Genomic DNA, 27,670 nt, shown 5'->3' with positions numbered 1-27,670 from the left:
AGACGGTAGAATTATTCTGGTCTCTCCCACACAAGAACATTGTTAGTCAAGCACCATGAGCGGCGGCGAACCCCAGCCCTTCCGTAACCTGGGAGCGCTCCCTCCTCTCTGGGGCCGTGCGAGAGGCCCCGGCCCGGCAGGGGCAGCCCGGACCGCTCCCTGGACACGCCAGAGGCTCCATCCAGGGGACACCGCGCCGCGTGGTTGACGAGAACCGATAGCGGCTGGGAAGGACGGGGTGGGGGTTCGCTCTCTCTTTGTCCTTCCACGGGGCAGAATGGGATGAAGGAATGGGGCGGAGAGTGGCCGGAGCGCCGCGCTACAACCCGCGCTGCTCGGGTCCTCGACGAAACAGGCGTGGGTGCCATGGCCATAGAGCGGCAGGGCGGCGCGCACAGGCACTGCGCACCCTCCATTTTGGCACAGGGCGGGCGGCGCGTTGGCTCCCGGCGCTGGGCTCCCGTGGCCGCCCGCGGCGCTGCTCCCGCCCCGCGGCGCTGCCGGGGGCTCCCGGCTCCTCTTCCCGCCGGGGTCCGTTGCGGGGCGCCTCGCATGGCCGACACACGTTGAGTCGCGTTGGCCCCAAGCTCCCCGCGGCGGCTCCCGACAAAATGGAGGACACCACCACCACTACCACCACCACCACCATCACCACCACTCCTCCAGGAGCCATGGCGGCCGACATGGCGCCCTCCTCCTCAATGGGTGGGGGCGGGAGGGCGCCCACAACGGGGAGGCGCTGCCGGCGGGGCAGACGTGGAGCCCAGAGGAGGCTCCTCAATGGGCACCGTCCCCGCTGGGAGCGCTGCCATGATGCACGCGCCGTCCCTCCTCAAGGTGGCCCCAAGTTCCTCGCGGCTCGGGGGGAAGGTGGCGAGGCGGGACCGGCGGGGGGCGCCATAAGAGCCGGCAGCCCCACGTCGGGGCGCGGAGGGGAAGGGCGCCCCGGGCTGTGCGCGGTGAGCTGTGCTGTGCGCGGTGCTGCCCGCAGGGAGCGGGACTGACTGCTGGGCTGAGCTGGGCGCGCTGCTCCCTCACGGATGGCCGGAGGAGCGCGGTGCGCCCGACCTGTGCAATAAGTCAGGCGGCCGGGGCCGGGCGATGCCGAGAGCGGACACGGCGCCGCTGGGCTACGGCTGGGGCTGCTCCGACCCGAGGGCTCGAGGTGGGAAGCGCTCGGGGCACGGCCGGCAGGAGATTGGCAGTTCATAGGGTCAACCGGCTGCGGGCGGCGCTGACGGGCGGGCGGAGCGCCCAATCAGCTGCCCCGGCGCGAGAGCCCGTCCCCGGGGACGGCCAATGGCGGGGCGGGGGCGGGCCCTCCTCGGCTCGGTCGGCCCGGTTCCTCCTCCCCTTCGTTAGCAGCTGCGCCGAGCCCGGGACCGGACCGAGTTAGAGTTGAGCCGCCGGAGCAGTGAGGCGGAGCGCGTGCGGCCCCCGGGGGTTCGGTGCCTGCGGGGAGCCCTCGGGTGAGGCGGGGGCCGGGGCCGGGCACGCGGGCGGCGGTGCGGAGCTGTCCCCGGGGCGGGGATGGAGGAGCCTCGCGGCGCCCCGCCGGGCCGGGCGGCCTCTGGCGGCGGAGCGGAGCCGGGGGCAGCTCCGCTGATGGGCGCCCGGAGGTGGGCGGCAGGAGGCGGCCCGGGGGCAGCGTCTGGAGGGGACCGGGGCGTCTGGGGAGAGGCCGGCGTCGGCGTATAGCACCTCTGAGCGAACTCCCCCCGCTTTCCCCGCCGGGCCTGCGGCCGTTGTTCTGCCCTCCCCCTCCGACCCCAGCCCCCCTCCCCTCCCGCCGGGTGTCTCCCTCCCTCCCGCCTCCCCCGCTGCCCGGCGCTGCGCCGCGCGCTCCCCCCCGTATTGTTCGACCGGGGCTCGCTAATGGCGGCCGGGAGGCGGCAGTGCCGCGGGCCGACTGCAGGGGGGCAAACCCGAGGCCGGGGGCAGATCGGCGGCGCCGTGCGGGGGGCGGTCGGGAGGGGGCTGCGCGGCCGCCGCTCCGCGCTGCCGGTTCGGGGCCCGCCGAGGCGAGTTAGTGCGGAACGTGCCCTCCCCGCCCCGGTGCCTCGGCCCCTCGGGGGCGGCGTGGCCGCGCTGCGGCCCCGGGGGCAACGCCGTCGGTTTATTTATTTCCCCCGGGGGCCCGCGTTGATCGGTCGGGGGTTGGTGGGCGACGCGGGCGGTGCCGACCGGGAGGAAGGGCGAGGGAAAGCCGTGCCCGGGGCGCTGCCCGGTGCCCCGCGATAACCCCGTGTCTTTCCCTCAGGCTCCGGCTCGGTTTGGTGCAGCCTTGGCAGAGAGCGGCAAGGAGAGGGAGCTCCATTGTGAGTGCTATTTCTGTACCTATTTCTGCCCCCGTCAGACCTGCTCGTTGTTATCCAGGGGTAGGGGTAAAAGGAGGGGCCTCGGGCCGGGGTGGGGACATTCCTGGGCCCGGCAGCTGCTGCCCCGGGGTGGCCGTGGGGCGGCCCCTCCTCGCGGTGGGCGCTGCTGCAGACGGAGCCGCTCCGGAGGCAGACGGGCTGATCCGCCCGGCTCGGCGGGAGGGGGGGGGGCACCTCTCGGGTGCCCTCTGGAGGCGTGAAGCGGGCATCGAACTTCACGGCCAGGCACCTTCTGCCATCTTTGTTTGTTTTTTGTGGTTTTTTTTCCCCCTTCCTTTTTCCTCAGTCCTGTATCCTTCGTGCCTTGAGGCCGGGGGGCGGTAGAGCGACTTGCTGCTTCCTGCCAGCGGCTGTTGTGTCGTACTCCCCAAGCACTGCTCTGTTGGGTGTTAGGCCAAGGGAAGGCTGATTATAGATCCCTGGGGGACCGGGCTGTGGGTTAACCCTAGTCCAGCTCCGTTTCATAACCTTCCTTTGCTGCATGCTGTGCAAAAGGGAGCTTCTGAAATTACGAAGTAGTGCAGTGGAGGAGAAAGTAGCTGTGTGTGTGTGTGTGTGTGTGTGTGTGGATGGAGGCGGTGGGAGCTGTTGGGATGCGGCTGCTGCTGTGCCGAGAACAAAACAAACAGCGCCGCGCTGCGCTCGGGGCCGTGTGCGGGAGGAGCGTGGGGTACGGCCCTACACACTGCTGTGGCTCGGCAGCTTTTTGTCCCCTTATCGTTGTACTTGGATTTCTCAGGTCTGCCTAGGCTGCTGCTTGGTCACTTTTTGGTATCTTACATCTACAAAGCATGGGTATTTCACCACGGAAACACTGCTGCTTAGGAGAAAGGCATCAGATCTGAATTAATTCTAAATGTCTGAAATGATCAACCTTGTGAAAGACACAGAGTTTGTATGGCTTGTTATCAGCAGTAGGAGTGTTATTCTTATTGTTACCATGCCTTGGATGCAAGGCTGCCAAGTTTTCAGGTTCATTTTACCTTCCAGTCCAACAGTTGTTCAGCTCTTGCTGGTGTTTCATGTTAAAGAAGTAGCTTCTGACGTGGGTCAGGACAAGTAGCACTTTGGGCAGAGGGAGTCTGTTGTGTTGAAAGAGAGCAGAAAAGTGCTGAAGGCTGGAGCTAACTTGAAAAATACCCTGCAGCTTTGTGTGGCTGCCTGTGAGAAGGTGAGACTGCTGCCATGAGCAGCCGTAGGGCAGAGATTCAGCAAACCGCTGTGTAATTGCCAGCTGGTCTGCGAGTTACACCTTGTATTGCACAAGGGCATCCTACTGGATGGCACGTGGTCCTCTGCCAACTGTGGTCATGGTGGTGTGGTCTTTTCTCAAGCATGTGGCTGGAGGAAAGACTATATCCTCTAGCCATGCTGTCATGTGTGGCAGGCGAATATTCTGTGCACACTACTGCATGGGCACTCCAAGCTCCTCAGCTGTAATTTGTGAAATGAAGATGGTGATGAGCCATTATGATGTAGTTAGACCAAATCACTTTTTAAATGTAAGATTGGTTTAATTTGAGTATCTATAAACTTGCTGTGTGTTACTGCTGCTGATCCTCTTCGACCCTAAATATGATTGCATTCTACTGTTGCTTCTCTGTTATAATGTGCTAAGAAGGATTTGCATCAGCAAGGGTACACGAGTGCCAGTGAATAAATGAAAATAAGTTTCTTTGTCTTCTGCAGGGCTTGTCCAATTTTGCAGAGGGGTGTGGGACCAAAACTGATAGAAACTCTTGGAGTCTTCTGCTGACTTTCTTTAAGTTTTTGTCCAGCAGCTTCACAAACAGTCTTATGCTATTACAGGAGTTCTTAGTTTGGTTTCAAGGGATAAATAGAGAATTTCTGAAGTTTTCTCTATTTCTGCTGGAATTCACAACCAATCAATATATTCAGCAACAAAAGCAGAACGATGAGTTCTGTGAAGAATTTATATAAAGTGTCGCTACTGATGGAAAAATCCACTGTTTGTGGAGAACTGCTGCTGTCATTCATGAACATCCCAAAGAATAATGACATTTGCCTGCCTATAGGAAGGGACTGGGATATGAAGTTCAGGAGCCTGACAAGATGAGTTAGACGTCTCTTCTGAGATGTTTGAGGTAATATTTGTCTTATGAGGCTGCTACAGCCTTGTATGCTGTAGAAATTCTGTTGTCTACAGAAGTTGGTGGATTTTTCAACAGACAGGAGCTTTAATTTATTTATTTTGCAACTGCTTTTAACTTTAAATCACTTTAATTATGTTTAATCTTGTTCGGTGGCTGTTCCAGAAAAATACCTGGATTTCTGCGAGATTAGAGTTCAGAGGAAGCTGGTAGGTCATGGAATGGTTTGAGTTGGAAGGGTCCCACCCTAATAGTCCAGCATTCCTTATGTCTAACCTCTCTTTTAGGTTGTCTATGCAGGCCGTGGTAAAATGATCTGCTCCATTTAGTTGCTGGTATTAAAATTCTTCGTTTTGGAGCGACATGAGTGAACTTGCCAGTGTTTTGTAAGAGAAACTTTGGATAGAAGGGAGCTGTGTGAGAAATCTGAAATGCAGTTGCATTGTATGTCTTCTTCAGTTGACACTTTGACTGTATTGACTTCAACTCTGCTTATTTGTATTCCTGTTGTTTTGGCAGTTTCAGACTTATCTTTCCTGAGCTTCTGGAAATCACCAACGTTAAGACAAAGACATCATTATTCTAATTCTGATCCATAAGAATTCCATGGAATTAATGCAGAAATTGATGATGAATCTACATGGATGAGACCATCAATAGTTACATAGGAATCCACATCTGTCCTTCATTAGATGGATTAGATAGTAACTTTGTATTAAGGAATGCTCCCATCTTCACCTGAAGCATTTCATTTATTGGATGTGGCAGCGGTTAAAGTTGTTTTCTGACCGTTGTCTGTGATGAGAGCAAGTTTACTGCAGTCAGTGCTTATAGGACAGACAATGAATGCAGATTTTTAGTCAGACATAAACACAATGATCAGAAATTATTCAATTTTGTGTTCAAATGGGAGTCGCAAGAGATATGGCTGCCACCACTGCATGCTTGAAATTTCTCTGCTTGAAGGGTATTAATGCTTTGTGAGTTTGTCCTAATGCTTCAGCTCCTTGTCTGTTCACTTCCCAAGTGTTCTGGAGTTAATTTCGCTGTAACTTCTGTGTTGCTTCTACTATTGGCCACTGGAGAATAACCTGCAGGGCAGTGGCAGGTGCAGTGCTAAGTCAGGGGCACGGGAGCGAGTGTTCAGCTCTTGGAACAGGATGGCTACAGTAGTGTCTTGAAATGGACGTGGACGTGACTGGTGCGCTCCTCAACCATATCAAGTATCAGTAACACAAGAAGATTATGGGTTTAGATGTTCTGTGATGTAATTACTTTATATGCGTTGCTGTTGTGAAGAAAGGATAGCTTTGGATCTTGGGAATACTTAGCACTTCAAATGTTACCACTTCACCTAAAATAGATTAATTAGGTATTCTGTAGCAAACTGTATGTCAAAATCCATAAACTCTTTAGCTCTTACAGAAGTTATCAGAGTCCTTCAGTTTTTGTTAGCCTGGCTTCCAAATGCCTGAATTCGTGTATTATGCCGTACGTAAGTACCAAGGCATAGTGCATTCTCTCATAGAATGGTTAGGGTTGGAAGGGATCTTTAATAATCTGGTTCCAACCCCACTGGTATAGGCAGGGACACCTCCATCTGGACCATGTTGCTCAAAGTCCCATCCAGCCTGACCTTGAGTGCTTCCAGTGAGGGGGAATTCACAACTGCACTGGGCAACTTGTTAATGTCTTGGCACCCTCACAGTTCCTGCTTGTAAGTTTTATTTCTTACTGACAAATGCTAAGCAGGAAATCATTTTAATTCCATCTTTTCCCCTGTTTAATATACTGTGTTAAAAGGCTGCTAAGATGATCAGAGGGCTGGAGCACCTCTCCTATGAAGAAAGGTTGAGGGAACTGGGCTTGTTTAGCTTGGAGAAGAGAAAGCTCTGGGGAGACCTCATTGTGGCCTTCCAGTTCTTGAAGGGAGCATATAAACAGGAGGGGGAACAGCTGTTTACATGGGTGAATAGTGATAGAACAAGGGGGAATGATTTTAAACTGAGACGGGGAGGTTTAGGTTAGATATTAAGAGGAAGTTTTTCACCTAGAGTGTGATAACACACTGGAACAGGTTGCCCAGTGAGACTGTGGATGCCCCATCCCTGGAGGTATTTAAGGTAAGGTTTTGGGCTGCCTGGTTTAATGGTTGGTGACCATGTATGTAGTTAGCGGTGAGGGGGTTGAAACTAGATGATCTTTGAGGTCCTTTTCAACCCAGTCCATTCTTTGATAGGATTCTGTGATATACACTTGGGTATGTTGAAAAGTCATCAGCTATGTAGATATTGGCATTATTAGCTGATGAGGTAGTTCACCAATCTGACTCTTATAGTGATGGCAATAAAGGAAGTGTTTGTTACCCACTCAGGCAACTGTGGTGCCATGGAATTGCTCATGAGGGCTTCTACATGGTGTCCTTAGTTTTTTAGTTGGGAAAAGATGGGCAAATACAACAGAACCGGTAGAAGAGCAATATACACAGGATTTTTTGATTTAGCCTAATTGTGGCTCAGTCATTCTGGGAAGCGTGGACCTGTTTTTCTGCACGACAGACTTTTCAGTGAGCATATTGCCATCTTGTTCTTCAGGCTTTTTTTGTGAGATATATGTAGGCCACCCCAAAAGTAACACCTCATCTTTATTTCATTGAATACTACAACAGATACAGGGAGCACAGCAACACTAGTAGAGCAAATTCTCAGCTACATTGATAAATAGTGTTTCCGTCAGCACCATTAGCTATGTGTTATTGCCCATGATGAACAAGAGCCTGCATGCTGACCTTGTAGAAGTCTGACATGGCCATCCAAAAGGCACCATCCACTGTCTTTCACGTTGCTGTTGCTGCTGCTGAAATGTACCACCCACCACCTTGCAGTGCTTACATCTGCCATTTGGTCTCCACAAGCATCAAGGAATGTCTGTGGGTGTCATTTTTTTGAGTGGGTGTCATTTTTTTGTGTGGAGAAATTCCTACCTTTGCTTCATGTTTGCTTCCATGTCAGATGCCATTTTGTCCCTCAGCGGTCAACTTTATATGGATGATTTTCAAGTCTTTCTTCCAGACTTGCTCTCTCTACCAACTGTATCTCACTGTGTGCTTCTGCCATGTTTTTTATGGGTACCTGACCTTCAGTTCAGGCTGCTTTCCCAAAGGCAAACCTTTCTTCACAGGAGGGAAGTTTTCCATGCTGTCTATTGCTTGTAGATGCTGTTGTCTTCAGGCATTTAGTTTAAGCCTGAAATTTAGTTATTGTCTTAGGCACACAGCTCTCTATTCTTCTGACAGGCAGTAAGCTATATCTTAATTGCTAACAAACAATTAAATATTTATTATTTAGCTATTTAAATGGATCATGTAACTACATCTCATACCTTGTCTTTGTTCTCTGTATCTTTGGTCTTTATGTTATATTTTATGGATGTTAAAATGAATGGGTTTTGATTTAAACTTGGGGCTTAGCTGTGGATTGTGTTACGGTCTTATTTTGTTGTTAATGAGGTTTTAAGTGCTCTTTGGAAAGCGACATTATGGGCAGTGCAACCCCTCTGTCCCTTCTCCTGTGATGATCCTCATGTTTGGGGGGGCTTCCATATGTGTGCCTTGTAAAGACCTTCTTAATGCAGAGGAAGCAAAATTCAAACTAACAGCTAAATGAATACCTTTCTTGTTACTCTTGAGACCTCAGCATACCGTCCTTGGAACAAGAATTCTAACCATTGTTGATGGCAGTGCTTTTTCCATGTATTCTCTTTTTTGTCTCGCTCCATCTGTTGTCCCTTATGTTTAGGTTGTTTGCTCTTTGAACAGACATTCATATTCTGTTTTGGTACAGTGGCTAACATAATGTGGTCTGTAACTTCAGCTCCTAGCGGCATACGATGAGTTGCAGTATATGGATGGGTGTGGTATCAGTGTTTTTATTTTTATTATTATTATTTTTCAGATTGGAAAGAAGGCTTGTGCTAATAAATCAACTTGCCTATGACTAGAAACTGCTGCTAAGCCAAACAGATTTACCAGGCATCTTTTGAATTATTGATCAGTGTATCTGTGTTTGTGATGTTTATTTTAATGTTCATTCATAAGATAAAGGTTTTTTTCTGCTAGGTGGTTCCTCATTAAAGAAACCAAATATTACTTAGAAAGGACAAAGGAAGTTGTAATACATATACATATAGATGCATGAAAAAGGTTATTTGGAAATGACAGGAAATGAAGAATGCAATGAAGGACTTGGTGGTGGTGGGTTGTTGTCATTGTTTTAATTTATTGGATATATTATGGAGTTGTTAACATTTTCACTGTGTTTGGTCATCATTGTGTGCTTATGTCCAAATAGTTAACAGTTAGAAACACTGAGTTGATCTATGTAATATGGTGTGTAGGACAGCAGTTATGGTCTGAATGAAGTTCGGCATTTTTCAATAGAAAAGAATTGGAGAGTTAGAGAAGACCTGCAAGAATGACTTACAGAGGAGTGGAAAAGATTGACAGATCTTAGAAACATGGTCATCTTCAGGTAGTTACCTTTACTTTTTGAAGTTAGTTGGGTTGTTCTATTCAATAAACAGGAGTTTTGATTGCGTAATGTAACTCAAAGCCCGTCAGGAGTGCAGCTGAGGAAACCAGTTGCAATGCTGATTGTATCCGTTCTTGCCTTGGATCTCATGTCCTGTCCATCTTACCTTATTGTAGACTTAAACTGTGTTAAGATTTTATTTCCTTTGTTGGTGACTGTTTGGCTGTAGTCTGCGCGAATTTCTTTACTGAATCTAGCACATACACGTACTCTCAAATCCAGTTTTTCCTCTTTTTGGATTAATAGATGGATTGAAGGCTGATTGCTGAAGGTAAATTGTGTTCAAGAAGCTTGTCCATACTCGATCAAAAACAGCAAGTTATGAGCTGAACTTGGGTGTTCCTCAGATGGAAAAGAAGTCTGGCTAAGACTGCTGGTTGATGTTGGTTATTGTTACAGACAAGAGGAAAATGAACTATCTACAAACTTCTTGTTCACTTACGTGTGTCAGGGAATGATACTTTTTGCCTCTAAGCACATACAAAAATCAGAAGAAGAACAAAATTTAACTTTAAAAGCATCGTTGAAAAGGGTTTATGATTTCAGTGTCTGATAAACCTGGCAAGGTAGCAGGAATGATGTCTACCAGTTGCCCATGCTGATTTATTTGTATCATGGGCAGTATGTACTGAAGTGTATATGACATGTTGAATTAAAGTAATAAAGAGTGAAAAAGCAAAGGGAAGTGCCAGTCAGGGATAGTATTAAAAATCCTTTTTGGCATCTAATAACATTATCTTCTGTAAATTGTATGGGAATAGCACTGGCTGGGCAGTAATAGGATGAACAGCAGCTTTGCAGGAAAGGTCTTGGGAGTTCTGTGGGTCACTACCTTGAATGTGAGCATTGCCTTCTTGTAAGGGTGAAGACTTGTTCACTGCTGGCTTCAGACTTGAATTAAGAAAGTCTGAAGCCAGCAGTTTGGGGGAAGCGTGATTGTTACACAGATAGCTGAGTCCCCATCTAGAGGGGTCAGTCTATTTTTGAGTCAGCCCCGTATAATGAAGATACTGACATACTGGAAGAAGTCCATTCTGCTTAGAGAGTTGGAGTGTGTAACAAACAGGCTGAGAGGGATGGGCATATTCAGCTTTGAGAAGGCTAGAGGGTAACGTTATTTGTCTTCAGCTGTTTAATGGGAAGGCATAGAGAAGGTAAAGGCAGGCTCTTCTTAGAGGTATACACTTTGATAGGATGGTGGGTAAGAGGTTGCGACAAGGAGGATTCCTAATAGCAAAGATAACTGACACTGGAAGAGGGTATCCTAGAGAGGTTGGAAAATCTGTATCCTTTTAGATACTCAAAACTGTTGGATGTAAGCTGAAAAACCCAGCTTCTGCCATTGGTCTTGTTTCTGATTTGACATTCCTCTGAGCTGGCCTGGATTTACCAAGATGAGGCATCCTGAAGTCACTTCCAAAATAAGCTTTTCTATTAAATTGGCAGCATTTTAAGCTAAGTCTGATATCATTTATTGACCAAGAAGATGCTCTCTATTGATAAGCAGCACTTTATTGTCATATTGGACATTCACTTTTCTTGTAGCACAAAAATAAAGCATGACGTTTAGATAAAATCTGTAATTAACAAAATGTAGGTGTATAATGTGGCTTAAACACCCTAGAATTGCATTGCACATTCTGAATTAGCCTTCCCAATGAAATACTTTCTCTTTTTTTTTTTTAAATCCTTTCAGAATTAACACTATTCTTGCTAGTAAACTGATCTGGTTTTGACTATGTAGTCCTGCAGGATACAGTAGATCTAGTAGATCTCATCCTTTCTCACTAAAGATTTCTTTTACATTTTCTGTCCCTGCTTGGTTTTCTAGATTTGAGTGGTTTAGACGTGATTGGATGTGCCAGTTTTATCAGTAACATTACAAACTTGCTCATCTTTTGCGATTTTTGTTAATGGTCTGGGTGCGGGACTGAAATACATACCAAGTACAATTGCAGATTGTACTAAATTACAAAGAGCTGTTGGCTCCCTTGAGGGTAGAGAAGTCTTGCAGAGAGATCTTGACTAATCAAAGGCCTGTGCAATCATCAGGCAGATGAGATTAAGATGAGCAAGTGCCAGATTCTGCATTTGGGGTGGTGTAGTCGTGGCTATGTGTGCAGCCTTGGGGATGAGATGCTAGACAATGGCCCCTTAAAAAGGGATCTGGTGGTTTTACAGCAAGTTGAATGTGAGTCGGCAGTGTGTTCTGGGGTGCCCCAGGCTCAGCACTGCTTCTGGGTGAGAGGAGAGGTTGTCCCCTCTGTTCTGTACTGTGCAGCTTCACCTCCTGTGCTGGGGGTGGGCTTGGGCCTGCAGTATAAGAAGGGCATAAAGCTCTTAGGGTGTCTGAAGGAGGGCTACAGAGATGTTAAAGGATCTGGAGGGCAAAGTGTGAGGAGCAGCTGTGGGCCTCGTGTGCTCAGCCCAGAGCAGGGCAGGCTGAGGAGCGGCCTCATGGCAGCTGCATACCGGGAGCAGAGGGGCAGTGCTGAGCTCTACTCTTTGTGACAGCGATAGGGCCCAAGGTAAGGGCATGGAGCTGAGGGAAAGGCTCTGCACCAGAGAGTGGTGAGAATGGAACAGCCTGAACATGGCAGTGGGCACAGCACTGACTGCTGCAGCTCAGGGAGTATTTGGACAGAGTTCTCAGATGCTGGGATTGGATGTTGTGTGTTCCTGTGTGGAGCCAAGAGATGGACTTGGTTTTATGCCCATGGGTCCCTTCCTACTTGGGATATTCTGTGGTACCACTGAAGAAAGCATTATGTATGTATTTAGTATGTAATTACAGATCAGTATAGTGACTATGATTAAGTACAGTTGTATCAAAAGTATAGCCAAATCAATTCTAACTCTTATGAAAGGTACAGAAATAGCTTATTTGATTAGTTAGAGCATTCTGACTAATTGTTCTAGTCTTTTTTCATTACTATCTGTACCATATGTAAATTTGTAGCATTTGCTACAGTTGCGTCTATGCCCTGAGTGCTTCCAACTTGGCGCTTCCTCAAACCTGTAATAACTAAATGACATATTGAAGGGATTATACACTTTGTCTATTATCATCTTGGTTTATTTTCTTGAATACTGGAAAGAATTAGGGACTTCAGAGATTTGAATTCTGAATTTATAATCTTTATTGATCCTTGTGGAACAAGTGTAAGGAGTATTACTGAAATGTGTTCTGTGACCCACAGACCCTTTGTTATCAGTGGCCTGTGTTCCTTTTCCTAGTCCAGATATCTAAATAATTTGAATATTCTCTAGACTGTTCATAATCTATCGAGTGTACATATATATATATATATTTCCCATATACACAGTGCATATTTCTTAATTGGTTTATGTTGGTTGACACTTTAGTCTTTTTGTGTTTTATTAAGGTTACTTGTTTTCAGTTTTTCTCCCTGTTTTCTCCTTGCCCACTTGTCCTTTTCCTATTTTATATCTTTAGCAGAGTGTATTTCTTCTGTTACTGTAATGCTCCCTTTTGACTAAGGTCATGTTTCAAGTCTCTTGCTCTGGTTTAGTGTTACCTGCTTTCCTGGAAATAGGTATGTATTTGAACATGAGTAATAGATGAACAGATACAACTTCATGGATTATTTGTCTGTCTTTCTATTCCTTTTGTAATAGCATGTATCCTGAAGTAGCACCGTGCTGCTTGAATAGTAGAGAGAAATAAATGTCTATCATGTTTTACATAATGGCTTTAAAGGCTAGAAGTAGTGCTGGGTTCTTGTTAATCTGCACATTTTCATGATTGAGAAGCCATGAAATGTATTGAAAGCGCATATTTAAGATGGGGGGAAAGTACATGTCCATATGACTGTCTTGAAATTTCATAGTTTAAAATAACTTCGTAGTTAAGTCATAGTGAGCAATATGATTTTGATGTGCCATGGTTACACCAAGTGCTACTTATCCATTTGTGAGTAATCTTGAAAATACATGGTGTTTTGGATGCTCCTGAATTCATAACTGACCCTGAGCAGAATCAAGTTTGAGATTGACCCTGAATTTTCATTCTGTTTACACATACAAGGGAGTAATTCTCAGCACAGGTTGATTAGGGAGACCAAAGGAGGAGACTGTGTTAAAGAAAGATATTCAGATATTCTTGGAAGTGTCAGTTGGAAACCAGACGTCAGCACATCATGGATGGCTGCGGTACCGTTGGTGTACTCAGGAGACAAGTTAAGTTTGCATTTCCCTACCTCTCAGTTTTCATTCAGTCTTAGTTTGTGTCTAAATAATTTATCTTCTGAATGAAAAACAACTTGCTGATTCAAATGCTTCAAAATGGCTCTTTCACTGTGTAGCTTTTGCTTTCTTGCTCTCTTTAGCTGTGTTAGTGGTATGCAGGTCTTTCTGTGCATATGCTTTTTCTTGAAGTCTGTGACAAGCACATTTAGGGTGCTATAATAAATATTAGTAATATGTTTTCTTCATAAAGATCTGAAATTTTGGGGAAACAACGAATTTTGAAACAGATCCAAACCTACTGGAACATAAATTCTTCTGGAATAGATCTTTGGGCTGAAGTAATAAGATCTTAGGCTCTTCATAATGGTGATATTGGACAGTAGGTTCATAAGTCTCATCTATGAACAGATATCCTGTTTCCAAAATTCTTACTGGTGGTAAGAGGGCTACTCCAAAAGTCAACCCTCCTGTTTAAATATGTTGGCCCACAACATCAGAGGCAGATGTTGGTGGGATGGCAATAGAGGCTGAGCCTTCCCACCAATGTTCCATTGCATTTTGTTGCTGCGTGACAGATGGCAGCAGAGGAGCTGTCTGACACAGTGGTGTCTGACATGGAAGTGAGCATGAAGCAAAGGTTTGAATTCATCTGTGCACAAACATTGGCACCCACTGATGTTCATCAGCACTTACTGGACATTTATGGAGACCAGATAGTGGCTGTGAGCACAGTGAGGTGGTGGGTAGTGTGCTTCAGCAGTGTGATAGTGACAGTGGGCAGTTGAGCTTAGCTCAAAGTATGTGAGTACTTACATTGAACTCAGAAGCCCAGTCTGTGTGTTAAGCTGGTTAGCTGATAAAATAGTTGTCATTGCAGCCTCAATATAGTATGTGAGGTTTGCTTAAAGTCTTACAAATTTCTGGTATATCCACTGATCACAATCAGGTATGTGTGTATTTTAATAATCACTTTGTTGCTGTTTGCTTAATTGTCAGCTGTCATGTGCATTTTTGAGCAAGAGTGTTTTATGCAGTAAGTGGTGTGTGTGTTTGCTGTCACTCATGCAGGTCATTCTGTGGATAATCACAGAATTATCAAGGTTGGAAAAGACGTAGAAGATCATCCAGTCCAACCATTACCAATACTTCCCAGTTAACACAATACTTCCCCTCAACACAACATCCAAACGTTTCTTGAACACCCCCATGGTCAGCGACTCCACCACCTCCCTGGGCAGTGCATTCCAATGCATCACCACCCTTTCCGAGAAGTAATACTTCCTAATGTCCAGCCTGAATCTGCCCTGGTGCAGCTTGAAACCATTCCCTCTAGTTCTATCACTGTCTACACGAGGGAAGAGGCCAACCCCCAGCTCACTACAACCTCCCTTCAGGAAGTTATAGAGAGTAATAAGGTCTCCCCTGAGCCTCCTCTTCTCCAGGCTGAACAATCCCAGCTCTCTCAGCCACTCCTCATAAGACCTGTGCTCCAGACCCCTCACCAGCTTCGTAGCCCTCCCCTGAACACGTTCCAAGGCTGCAATGTCTTTCTTGCAATGAGGGGCCCAAAACTGAACACAGTACTCAAGGTGCGGCCTCACCAGTGCCGAGTACAGGGGGACAGTTACCTCCCTGTTCCTGCTAGTAACACTGTTTTTGATGCAAGCCAGGATGCCGTTGGCCTTCTTGGCCACCCGAGCACACTGTCAGCTCATGTTCAGCCGAGCATCAAGCAGTACCCCCAGGTCACAGAATCACAGGTCCATTTCCTCCATACAATTCTCCAGCCACTCCGCCCCAAATGGCTTGTCATGTCCTCCAGAATGGTCTCGAAGATGAAGTTGGCACCAACCCTGTTACATTCGGGCACAGTTGTTAATGTTGGACAGATAATCTGTTAGGGAACTGGTCTGTCTGGAAAGGAGTTAAGCAGAAAGTCTTGGTCAGCTGGAACAACTTCTGTTTGGTTATGAGTGTGGCTGCAGAAACAGCTGTGCTGTGTGGTTGTATAATAAAGCAAACCTGTGGGCTGAGTAACTAGGTGGCTTTTTTGTAGCATTCTAATTGTTGGTAAGGTCAAACCTGTAAAAGTTGGCAGTAGATCAGAGCTGCCTAATATGAGGTTGCCAAAAATGCTTTGAGTTGATGAGGGGCATCCCTCAGGAAGGATGTAAGGAGGAAACACAAATATGCTGAATGTTTACAGTAAGGATGACTAATGAGAATGATTTTATTATGTGGTTGCCTCTGGTAATCAAGTTTTCAGTATGGTGAACTAGAACTGCTTTTAATCTTTTCCTCCCCCTCCTCTACTTGCATAGGTAGCTGTCCATGCACAGTGTCTATTATTCACTGCGCAGATTGAAACAGGCCTGCAGTATCAGCATTCAGGCTTAACCTTAAAGCTGATATAAATCACAATCTTTGAAAAATGCTGGATTATTTCTCTTTCCAGCCTTCGTGAGTATGTGTAGTTGGGCTGTTTGACTGTCGGTTGAAGTGTAAAACAACCACTTAATTTGATTTTAATTGAATTATTTTACTCAGTTTTGTGGTGGCTTGTCACATGCTTTTGGTCAGCCAGTGGGGGCCGGTTGATGTTTCAAGCCCGAGGAAGCTGTGGGATGTATGTTACATATCTGTCTAGAGAGTATAACATTCATGAGATATAGCAAGAAGTAACAGCATGCTGTTAAGTCAGAGAAACAGCTTCTGATAGCTGGATCACTTTGTCTTTACAGTAGACTGAGTTTTTTATAACTAGACTTCTGAGAAGTCTAATGAAATAAGAGTCATTAAGGAAGGGTGTGAACTCTTGAAAGTAGGTGAGTTAAGGAATTAAATTGGTGGTGTGTTCAAAGGCACGACAGTGTGAGGAATTGATGAGTAGAATCAGTTTCACAGAGCTTTGTGATACTGATTATTTTGCTTTAATAATAATAATAAATTAAGCTCAACTGTCAGCTTAACAGCCATAAGCCAAAATTCAGATCTTGGGTAGATGATTGAGACTTCCACAAGACTTGTGATGTTTCTTGTGCATATAATACTCTTGCTTTACTGGATTGGAGTAATTGCTGTATCAGGTTTGTTGTCAGTTCACAATTCTGGTTGCAGCATTGATGTCTGGAAATATAAACTTGGCACATAGAACACAGTTTTTCTGCTGGTGTATTCTTCTGATTTTCAGCATCTGGCTGGATAAGTACTTGTATAGAGCTGCCTTTGAGCTGCTGTGGTTAATGGTTATCAGTATATTTTTTTCAACGTTTGTCCAATTGCTTTTGTTTGCGTTTCTGGCATTATGCGACGGTGATTCTTACCATCATCACCAGTGGTGGTTGTTGGTTTTTGAGCAGATTTAGTTTGAAAAGGTTGCAGTTGTGGTGTTTTAACTTCGACTTCAGAGGAATCTCTGTGTATGTATTGAACAGATAGCAAAGAGTGACTGTCTGGTGTTTATCACAGGTGAATTTCACTTACCATGCTGTCTATGCATTTAGCACTGTGATACTCTTCTGTAGTGCTTCACAGTTGATCTCTGTGTTCAGCTACTGTGAATAACTTTGCACAATTAGGAAACCCACTGTGGTAGAATGTATCTCTTAGGGTTGATAAATGTTGACTTCTATCGCTTTATTGTTGGTTACCCCATTGATAGCTTCTCCTTATTGAAATAACAGCTAACAATGCACAATACTCATCTCTCCAAATAATGCACATCCTTAAGAGGATCCTTGCTCAAAACTAGTTATGGATAATTTCCACTGTACTGTTTAGTCAGGAATATGGTTGAATGTCTTTTGAAAATCTCGAGTGCTGCTATGTACCAGTTTATTCAGCACTGGTCAATGGGTATGTGAACCCTCAAATTACCTCCCTGTACTGTGAGATGTTGCCTTTCCTTTGCAAAATTTATGTAATTCTTTCCCCATTTATTGTATCTTTCCTCAGTATGTTTTATTAGCTGTAGTTTCTATCAGTCTGTTTAGTGATTGATAGAGGATGGTAATTGTAATTATTTGGTTAATTATCACCTTCTATTTAAGTAATTGATCACAGAAACTAATACAATATTATGGAGTGCCTTTAGAAGTCTCAGTGAAAATCATGTGGTTCTGGTGGTTCGTTCTAAAATTCTTTATTAGCACTGATTGGATATTTTTCATTATTAACTCCTAGAAAGCAAGCTTTGATGTGGTCCTCCCTCGTGTTTTCCGTACTGAACATCAGTGCAAACATCTTGCTCTGTTTTCTTTGCTGTGGTTCAGGTTTCTTGGCTACTCTGTCTATTGTAAAACTGTGCTGTTGTACAGTAGGTATGTTAGACAGACCTTTGCTCTGACGTAGCTCAAGGTAGGCTGCAGAGCTATGCCTAGCAAAGGATAAAGAATAGGGCAAATGAATGCAGGTCTTTCCTCACACATATAATTCCATGATACTTTTTAGTTCAGAGCCTTTTTGGTACTAGCCTTTGTAGTTTTGGGAGAGTTCAAATTAGTTGTGTGATTCATCTGTTGAGTCTTTAAAAGGCCTTCGTGCTTTCAAAAAGCTTTTGTTCTTCTGGCTGCTCCATTCCATTTCCTTTTAACTTGGTTCCGAGCACTTCTGTTGTTCTAGTTTGGGAAGTCAGAAGTTTAAGTAATGAACTGTTTTCTCATTCATTCCCTTGGGATTAAATATGCTATTCTGGAGAGCTGTCCGGTTAATTACATCTTGAGCCATGTTGTATGGCTCAGAATTACCAGGCGTTGCTTTTCTTTCTGTAGATGATCTTTCTGATTGTAGATAGCTGTGTTTTTGGTTGTTTTTTTTGTTTGCTTGTTTTTGTCTGTCTGCCCTCTTCCCTTGGTCTACACAACAGTACTTGAAGTCTTCAGCCTACTGCATGTCTGGCATTTGCAGTCTCACTTCTTCCTCTTATGTCATCCATGCTGTCCCTGCATTATGGCATTAATATGTTGTTTCTCCTCTTGTGGATATGAAATTAATTGTAGCATAGTACCTGTTGGGGTAAATAATTTAGTTAAGATACTGTGCTTTCTTAATAGGATGTATTTCTTCTAGGGGACAGATCAATAGTTCTTATTTGTTTCTGTGTTGTTTGTACCCTTGTGTTACGCTGTCTCCAGAACTTCGTTAATCCCTTTAGTTTTCAAGATGCCTTGAATCTGTTTTTGAGAGAACATATAATTATTTTTTCTTTTTAAGGCTCTGTATGGAAGCATTTGCATGTGCTGGTCTTAGTTTGAATGTCAGTTTCAAGTGTCCTGCTTTGATGCAGCTGTTGTTTTGGTGAGATTTCAGTGACTCCTTTTGATCCTTATGACTTTGCTCCAAGGGTGCGTAACCACGACCATGCTTTTCTATATCTGTCACCTTCATCCCAGGTATTGCTAATGGCACATGGTAAAGACTTTGGCTTGGAAAATCCAGCTTTTTGTTGATTATTTTTAATTACGTTCTTTCATTCCCAAATTTCTTCAATTCCTATTACATTCAAAACTATTCTATTTTCCAACAGTAAGGACTTGGCTTATGAAGCATTACCTGGATGGCTGTCTTAAAAGCTGTTAAATTTGTCATTCTTCCAGAGTCATGCTTGGATTTTGCCATTTATTTCTTCAGCAATTAAGCCCTGAATGAGATAGTGATTTATTTTAGCATGAAGACTTATGCATCAATGGTGCAACCTAATTTAAAAGGGGGACGTAGAAAGCATGGTTCAGGAAGGGCTGGTGTGTATTGATAGTGCCTGTGTTTCCATCAAGCTATAATTTTGGTGCCTGTGTAGTACCACACAACCTTGAGTTCATTTAGCAACAGTATTGAATGTAGATTGTCTGCAGAATTGATCTTGCCAGTCTGTAGCTTTTTAGGCTTTGGATTCTCTTTTTATCTTGAATTTTAGCAATTTATCCAGTGATGAGTCTAATGAATTTCAGAGGATTCTAGCAATCGCGTTTCTATGGTAGCAGTGAAATATGCTTAACAAGCTATGGGGTATGGAGTTTTTCCTGGTTTCCTATTGTAAACCTATACTTGTAAGTTATTCCTTTTGTTGTTGTTAGTTTTCATTTAGAAATATTGAATGCAAAATAGTCTGGTTTTTGGGTTTCTTTTCAGTACCAGCATTTGTAGAAAACTTCTTGTCATTTTGCAAATTGCTTTTTTTAATTTTTTTTTCTTAAAGAAAGAAACAAACTTGAAAAACTTTTATTTTGCTGCTGAGTTTTGCAAGGATAGAAGCTGATACTTGTGTGCAAATATCAGCAGATCTTATTGTGTACCAGCGGTTGAGGAAATGAATTTTTCTGGTTATGTCATACCTAACATGGGTCACTAAAGCCTCCTAAGAGCCCAGATGGGGAAAAATAAGTATTTTTAGGCAAAAAGATGTCGTCCAGGCTGTTATAATACATGCACATAATTTGTAGCAAAAGCAATAACTCCATCTACATTTCTACTGAGAATCTTTGAAAGCAGAAATAGCAAAGGTTTGGTTCAGGTCTGAGGTGCTGTCTTGGCAGGGACTCATTTCCTCTTTGCTCCCATCTGTTCAGGTATATTTAAAATTTCATTAAAAGCTTTACGTGCTTGTGATGCTTTCCTCCTTGTTGAGAAAGAAAATATACGGAATAAAACTGGGAAACTTTTAAGAATCAATGAACTGAATACATTCTTATCAGTAAAAGCTGAGAAGTCTAACTTAGAATTAATCAGCCCTCGAGGGGAAAAATGACTGGTAAAAGAGAATATTGGATTAAATTGATCTTCAGTGTAACTGACTGATTTCCAGGTAGGAACAAGCCAGCTGTTTTGATGATAGTGATACTTGTAAAAGAAAACTCTTCGTTCCAATTGAATGTTACCTTCATAAGGTTTCAGATGCTCTTACATAATGGCATTTGGCTATAAGGCTAACAACATGCGAAGGACTTAAAAGGTGGTTGCCTCTCTTCTAGGATTAATCTGGTTCACAGCTTTGCTGTTTTTATTCCAACCTCCCCCCCCCCCCCCCCCCGCCAGCTCCAGTTAATGGACATGAAGGCATAAATAATATTCTAAATGCTTAGAAGAATATTTGTGCTTTATTTCTTTGGGCTTTACTGCCTGAGGATTTTAAGGCCTGTCTTCAAACAGTAGATAACTACATACATTGATACTCTATTGTAAAAATGCTGCCGAGCCTGGTAAACCTAATGACTGTTGCAAAACCTGAGGAATGAATACAGGCTTGAGCTTTGAGCATTTTCAGTCTCCTGTGTCATGTGTGTTAATATAAGCTATGGATGCCTGAACATACTGCAGTGCATATGTACAATCTGAAAATGATTAACAATGCAATGTAAGCCTGATTTGCAATGTGTGTTCTGTAATTTTTCTTTTGTCATGTTGTGAATTTAACTTTGTATGTTCTGCTATAGGCATTGTGGAGGTTGATGCCATAAGAAGCAAGGGAACTTAACTGATAAGATTTCTTTTGTCAGTAGTTCACTTCGCTTAAATTATTTATTTTCTTTACATTCTATTAGAAACAGACTTCTTTAATTCTAGTATTTGATTTTGTAATTGAAACTGTACCTGTGTCTTAACAAACACTGTACTTTTTCCATCTACCTATAAAGCCCCAAACAACTAATCCTGTAAATGGAACTAACAGTAAAAAAATTGAGAGTAAACAGCACTTTGGCTGCATTACTAATGACAATGATGGTATAGACAAACATTTTCCCTATTACTGTAGGACAACTGAAGACATTTGAGCTGTTTTTAGGTATACTCTGTTTCAGGTATTTACTGTTTGTTTTTACACTGTTTCAGAACAGAACACGGCTTTTGCAGAAGGCAGCAAGTTGGTTCAAGAAGAGCAGGCCACACACAGGAAGACAAATAAAAGGTCTTGGAGCAACTTACTAAGGTAAACAGATTGCAGTGGATTTCTGGATGGGTAAGTATTTATGAGAGGGATATTTCAACTTCCTTTAATAAAGAATTTATAAGAATGCACAGAAAGCTACTTGTAGCTTTTGATAAATGCTCAGTGATGTCACACGTCAGTGTGTACTCAGACATACCTTAATTTTAATGTTAACTGTGTATTTCCTGTTGTATGTATCAAGGTCAGCTTAATTCACTATTTTTTTAGTACAGGTATTCTTTACAGAAATTTTAATTCTCTTAACAGCAATCATATGCTCGTTTGAAATTGCAGAAGGTAAGAAGAGGTACAGAAGTTACATATTCTATTTGCTGCTTATCAGTGTTTAATTCACGATGATACAGTTACAAACAGGAGATTTGACCAAACTGAACTAAATGCAAACTGAAACCCACAAGCAAAGTAGCTGTTGTGAGGGAGCCTGAAGAAGCATTGCTTGCTGTTAGAGAGAAAAGAGATCAAAGCTGTTGAGAGCTGCAGGAACTTCATGTTGGGGAACATGAAGTAGTAAGTCAGGACCTCAGATGAGCCACATCTGATAATGGCAAGAAATGCAAAGTTGATGTGCACCTGTAATAATGTGTGTATTCTCAGTGCATGTGGCGATTCCGTATCTCTTTTGCTTCTCTGTCTCAGTTATATTGGGACCACATAAGGAGATTTGCCTCTGTGGGGGTGGGGGAACGTCAGCTAGACGAAAATGATGTGCATTGATACGGCTTCAGTCTATTTTTTTTTTATAATAAATCTGTTGATGTTGAAAGTTGGTAATGTTTCTAATAGCAATGGAATTTAATACAAATTCAGTTTTTTTATTATGGTGGTCTAAATCTTGACCTTGCTTTGCAGTCTAGCGAAAGAAGTCTTACGGGCTCATTGTATCTGTGGGTGGAGGGAGTCCCTCAGGAGTGGGATTGAGAAATGAAAATCTTGTAGTGAATACCAACAAAAATTCAGTTTCTGATGTGTTTTTGCTAAACACTGTTTTAGTGGGAAATGTTGTTATTCGCCCTTTCACTTCCTAGTAGAAGCTTAGAAACGAAGTGAATGTTAAGATATTCAAATAAGAAACCATAGAGAAAATGTGTGGGTTTTCTTTGTGTATTAGCCAAGACAAGAAGAAAACCAAATAAAAACTAAGACTATAAATTCTGTAGTTGGGTGTTGGACCAGATGATCTTGAGAGGTCCCTTTCAACCAACTCTCTGGGAATCTGTGTAGTTATTTTTAGGAGCTGTTACTGAAAAGTTATATCATACTCTGACATTTGGTTGTTGTTGTTGTTGCTTTGTTTTTCTCCAAACAGCAGGTCTGGAATGGACACAAGTTCTTTGGGAGGCTTAGAACTATCTGAACATATACCTGACCTAGCAAATACCACCATGGCAGCAGGTCTTGCAAATGTAGGAAATACATTTGCTAGTCCACCAAGCTCCATAGTTTCTAGACCGGGTAAATTCCAGAACTCTACAGTAGATGATGATGATGATGTAGTTTTTATTGAACCTGTACAAACGCCACAAAATTCTACATCACTGATAGCAGAACAAAGAAACGCTGCGTTTGCATTGTCAAAAAATGACGAACTTCAAGGTGATGATTGCAAAATGCTTCCTCCTCCGAAAGACTTGAATTCTCAAAAGGGGAGTATAAGCGAAACTATTATTATTGATGATGAAGAAGATATTGAAACAAATCAAGGACAAGAGAAGAATGCTTCCAGTTTTAATGAGCGAAGACTTCCTGAGTGTAAAAACAGAGCCAACGATATGGATTTCTCAGCTTCCAGTTTTTCAAGAAGTAAGGTAAATTCAGGAATTGGTAGTAGTGGTATATCCACAGAACCAGACTCTGACATTCAGATTGCTAATGTAACTACATTAGAAACAGGTACTATGAGCTCTGTGAGTGATGGTCATGTAGAAAATGCTGAAGGGCGTGACATGAACTTAATGATTACTCATGTAACATCATTGCAGAATGCCAACTTGGGAGATGTATCTAATGGACTGCAGTCAAGTAATTTTGGTGTTAATATGCAAACATACACCCCATCTTTAACTTCACAGACCAAGACTGGTGTAGGACCTTTCAATCCTGGTAGAATGAATGTGGCTGGAGATGTATTTCAAAATGGAGAATCTGTGACTCATCATAATCCTGGTAAGTTAGAATTCTGACCATTACCTTAAAGTAGTTTGATAATTTTTTGGGGGTCAGTTGAACTGCAGTAGTTTATAAGTTTAATTCTTATAAAAGATCTTGATTCTCTTGATCCTTATCACAACTTTATCTACAACTCTAGAAAAAAAATTCTTCAATGACTTGATGTCTTGTGTAGGTAAAGTATCCCAGGTCACAGAATCACAGATTGTGCAGTAATGCTTCAGGTGTTTTCAGATATAAATATTTCTGTCTAAAGAGCGAAGTTTCATTTATGGCTTGAGTGTACTTCTTTATTCACTCAAAGAATGGTGAATCACAGAATCAAAGCTGGAAAAGACCTCTTAATTCATACAGTCTGAATGAATAAAAACTGAATTGGATGATTTGATTGTTAGTCAGAAGTAGTTAGTATGCAATGTATTGTGACATTTGATCAATTCTCAGTGTTTACGGTGCTTAACAAAGTGGGTTTAACTTGTAGGCTCAACTTCCTGCACTCAGTTACACGCACTATAATTGCTATCTTGTTACCTGTGACTACATGAAATTGTATTTTACAGTATTATGTTTAAATTCAAGGAATCATAGAATGACTTGGGTTGGAAGGGACCTCAAGGATCATCAAGTTCCAGCCTCCTTGCCACAGGAAGGGCTACTAGATCAAGTACTACATCAGATTGCGCAGGGCCCCTTCCAGTCTGGTCTTGAACACATTCTGGGACAGGGTGTTCACAACCCCTCTGAGCTACCTATTCCAGCACCTCCCCACTCCCTCAGTAAAGAGTTTCCCTGACACCTAATCTAAACCTCCCTCCCTTTAAAACCATTCCCCATTGTCTTATCCCTATCTACCTATGTAAAAAGCCTATTTCCCTCATATTTATAAACTCCCTTTAAATATTGGAAGGCCACAATGAAATCTCCCTGCAGCCTTCACTTTTCCAGGCTGAACAAGGGCAGTTCCTTCAGCCTGTTATCTTAGAGGTGCTCTTGGTCTTGAATGATCCTCATGGCCCTCCTCTGGACCCTCTCCAACAGCTCCATACCCTTCCTGTGTTTGGGGCCTCAGACCTGGACGCAGTATTCCAGCTGGGGCCTCACAAGGGCAGAGTAGGGGGGGACAGTCCCCTCCATCATCCTGCTGGCCACCACTTTTCTGGTGGAACCCAAAGTACCATTGGTCTTCTCCAAGCTTGCACTGCTGGCTCATGTTAAGTTTTTCTTTGGCCAGAACTCCTGAGTCCTTAGCAGGACTACTCTCATGGAGTAACAAAGCAAACAAAACACTTTGCTTTGTTGAACCTCATTAGATTCACAGGGGCCCAACTTCTGAGTTTATCAGGGTCCCTCTGGGTGGCATCCCTTCCTCCTGCTTCATCAAATGCACTGCTCTGCTTGGTTTCATCAGCAAACTTGCTGAGGGTGCGCTCAACCTCATCATCTGTGTCATTGATAAAGATGGTAAGGAGTACCAGACCCAAGATGGACATGTAGGGAACACCACTTGTTACTGGCCTCCACCTGTACATAAAGTCATTGAGCACAGCCTTCTGGCTGTGACCTTCCAGCAAATTCCTTGTCCACCCTTAAAATCCATATCTTTCTAATTTAGATACAAGGTTGTGGTGAGTGGAGAAGTAGTCCAGGTAGATTACATCACTTGCCTTCCCATTGTCCACCAGTGCTGTCACTCCATCATAGAAGGCCACCAGATTGATCAGACACAATCTTCCCTTGGTGAATCCATGCTTACTTTCTTGGATCACACGCTTTTCCCTCATGTGTCTTAGAATGTCTTCCAGGGCGGATCTTTTCCATGATCTTCCCAGGCATAGATGTGAGGCTCACTGGCCTGTAGTTCCCCAGGACCTTCTTCCTCCCTTTCTTGCAAATGAGAGTGTTATTTCCCTCTTTGCAGTCCCTGAGAACTTGGCCTGACAGCCACTTTTCAAATACAATGGAGAGTGACTCAGCAACCACCTCAGCCATCTTCCTGGGATGCATATTATCTGGTCCCATGGACTTGCACATGTTTAGTCTCATGAGTCAATTTTGAACCTTGTCTGTCACTACAGTGGAGAGGATTTTGCTCCCCTAGTTCCCGCCTAGAGGTTCATGTTCAGGGATGTGAGAATCCTGGCTGCCAGTGAAGACTGAGGCAGAGAACTCATTGAGTACCTCAGCCTTCTCTGTGTCTGTTGTAGCCAGTTCTCCTTTCTCATTTAGCCGGGAAGATATAATACTTTCTTTGTTCTGTCTCTTCTGACCTATGTACCCATAGAACTCCCCCTTGTTTTTAATGTCTCTTGCCAAGTTCAGTTCCATCTGTACCTTGGCTTTCCTAATCCCATCTCTGTAAGTCTGGACAGCATCCCTGTATTCTTCTCAGATGATCCTTCTTTTCCCCAATTTGACCAGCAGGTCCTTGCCAAGCCATGCTGCTTTCCCGCCTCCCCTGCCTGCTTTGTATTCTGAGGGATAAAGAGCTCTTGCACTCTTAGAAAGGCATTCTTAAGGAGTAACTGGCTTTGTTCCACTCTGTTGTCTCTAAGGACTTCTTTCCAGGAGATCTCGTTCAACAATTCCTTAAACAACCTGAAGTTCACTCTCTTACAGTTCAGAGTCCTGCCTCTACTCTTTGCCCTTGTTCCTTGAGATCACAAACGAAGCCAGAGCATAGTCGCTGCAGCCCAGGCTGCCTCCAGCCCTATCTTTAACGAACTCCTCCACATTGGTGAGCACCAGGTCCAGCAGCACTGCATCTCTGTTTGATTTGTCCACTACTCGAACCAGAAAGTTACTGTCAGTGGACTCCAGGAGTCTCCTGTGTTGCTTACAGCTGGTTGTGTTGTCTTGCCAGTGGAAGCCTGGGTGGCTGAAATCCCCCATCAGGATGAGAGCCTACAAGTGTGAAACTTCTTGTAGCTGATGGAGGAAGACCTCATTGTATAATTTTGTTATCTCTGTGTAAATGGCAGTATACTGTGTCTTATAAGCAAGACTTTCTAAAATAAAATGGGACAGTTGTCACTGGTCTTGAAACGTGAAACCTTAAATTCTGTAGAATAGTGAAAGTAATGCAAAATATTTTGAACTCGTATGCCAATATTCTGCTGTCCAGCTGGGCAAGAAGTGTGGGGAAAAAAAACAAGAATGACCACTTTTGCAAAAGGCTTAGCTTCAGGCTAGTTAGGGTAGTTTTAAACAAGTATTTTTAGTTAAAATCCAGGTTCAGTAGCCACTATTTATATTGCTTAACTTGTAATATGCTGATTAAAATACATGAATTTTCAATGTGCTTTTTGAGAAATATTTATATAGTGTAGTTCTTCAGTTTGGTCATAATTTCACCTAATGTACTTTTGCCAAAGCATTAGTATTTTCTGTGTTCTGCTTCGGAAATGGGAGTGTGACAATAAGCCTTTAAGTCAGATGTTACCTTGTGTTCTTTTTGTTGTATTCATGTTAAATTTAATATCAAGATTTGACATCTGAAGTTGAAGTTCGGGAAATTGCGATTGTCTGGATGTTTCAGTGGGTAACAAATTCAGAAATGAGTCTTGTGAAACTTGCGCTATTGGTTGTTGATTCCTCTGATGTGGGTGTGGAATCACATTATTGTGTCATCACAGATGGTGATGTGGTCGTGGATGACAAAGCATTCATTACCTCAAAATGGTGCCTTTGTTTTTCTTAATAAGAAAATCGACATGTGCGTTCCCTGAAAAGACTGAACTTGTGTTTTTGGTGTGATTGATAGGGACTGAACAGAAATTTTTCATGCATGAAGAAGGGGGGAAAAAATATAAGCTTGCAAGTGGATATGAGAAGTTTATTTTCACATATGCAAATACAGGATTTTTTTTATGCCTGTGGACTTCACATGCAAAAACTAAAGAGCAGTAAGCTCTGAAGTAAGCAGTAAGGACTGCCACAGGTAAAGGGGAAGAAGGGAAATATGATGGAGAGAAAGGAGTAAAATGAGCAAGGACATAAAGGAAAAACTAACTGGAGAAAAGTAGTAGTAATAAGGAAAGGAAATGAAGGAAAAATCCTGGAAAATGGTAGGTTCGGATCATTTGCAGATTTTTATACTTAAAATCACAGAATCATTTGGGCTAGAAGGGATCTGTAAGGCCACATAGTCCAACTCTGCAATGAACACCTACAGTTGGATCAAGTTTTTGAGAGCACCAACCAGGCTGACCTTGCGTGTTCCCAGGGTTGGGCCATCCACCACCTCCCTGGGCAGCTGGTTCCAATACTTTAGCACCT

General features: G+C 43.7%; 1 protein-coding gene across 24 annotated transcripts in view; it reads left to right on the top strand.

Annotated features, from left to right (window-relative positions):
- The first annotated feature begins 919 nt into the window (after positions 1–919).
- ZMYM2 (zinc finger MYM-type containing 2) overlaps positions 920–27,670 on the top strand; it is an 87,110-nt gene continuing 60,359 nt past the window's right edge. For 5 of the 24 annotated variants that reach the window (XR_014942200.1, XR_014942199.1, XR_014942201.1 and 2 more), the window contains exons 1-4: positions 1,390–1,469; positions 2,261–2,318; positions 21,112–21,238; positions 22,536–23,392. Coding sequence is in view for 21 of the 24 variants with exons in the window: in XM_015852185.3 (XP_015707671.2) it covers positions 22,546–23,392 (847 nt within the window). In the remaining 3 variants the exon portion in view is untranslated. Of the gene's footprint in view, positions 1,166–1,389; positions 1,470–1,968; positions 2,022–2,260; positions 2,319–21,111; positions 21,239–21,475; positions 21,506–22,535; positions 23,393–27,670 lie in introns of those variants that run through there. The other 19 variants (XM_085536405.1, XM_085536399.1, XM_085536404.1 and 16 more) reach the window with 14 other exon arrangements.

Source organism: Coturnix japonica, chromosome 1 (assembly GCF_054131305.1).
Source record: "Coturnix japonica strain WE chromosome 1, WE-NBRP24, whole genome shotgun sequence".
Classification (NCBI taxonomy): Eukaryota; Metazoa; Chordata; class Aves; order Galliformes; family Phasianidae; genus Coturnix; species Coturnix japonica.
Note: the sequence above shows the minus strand (reverse complement) of the source record. Positions and strands in the feature narration are given on the sequence as shown.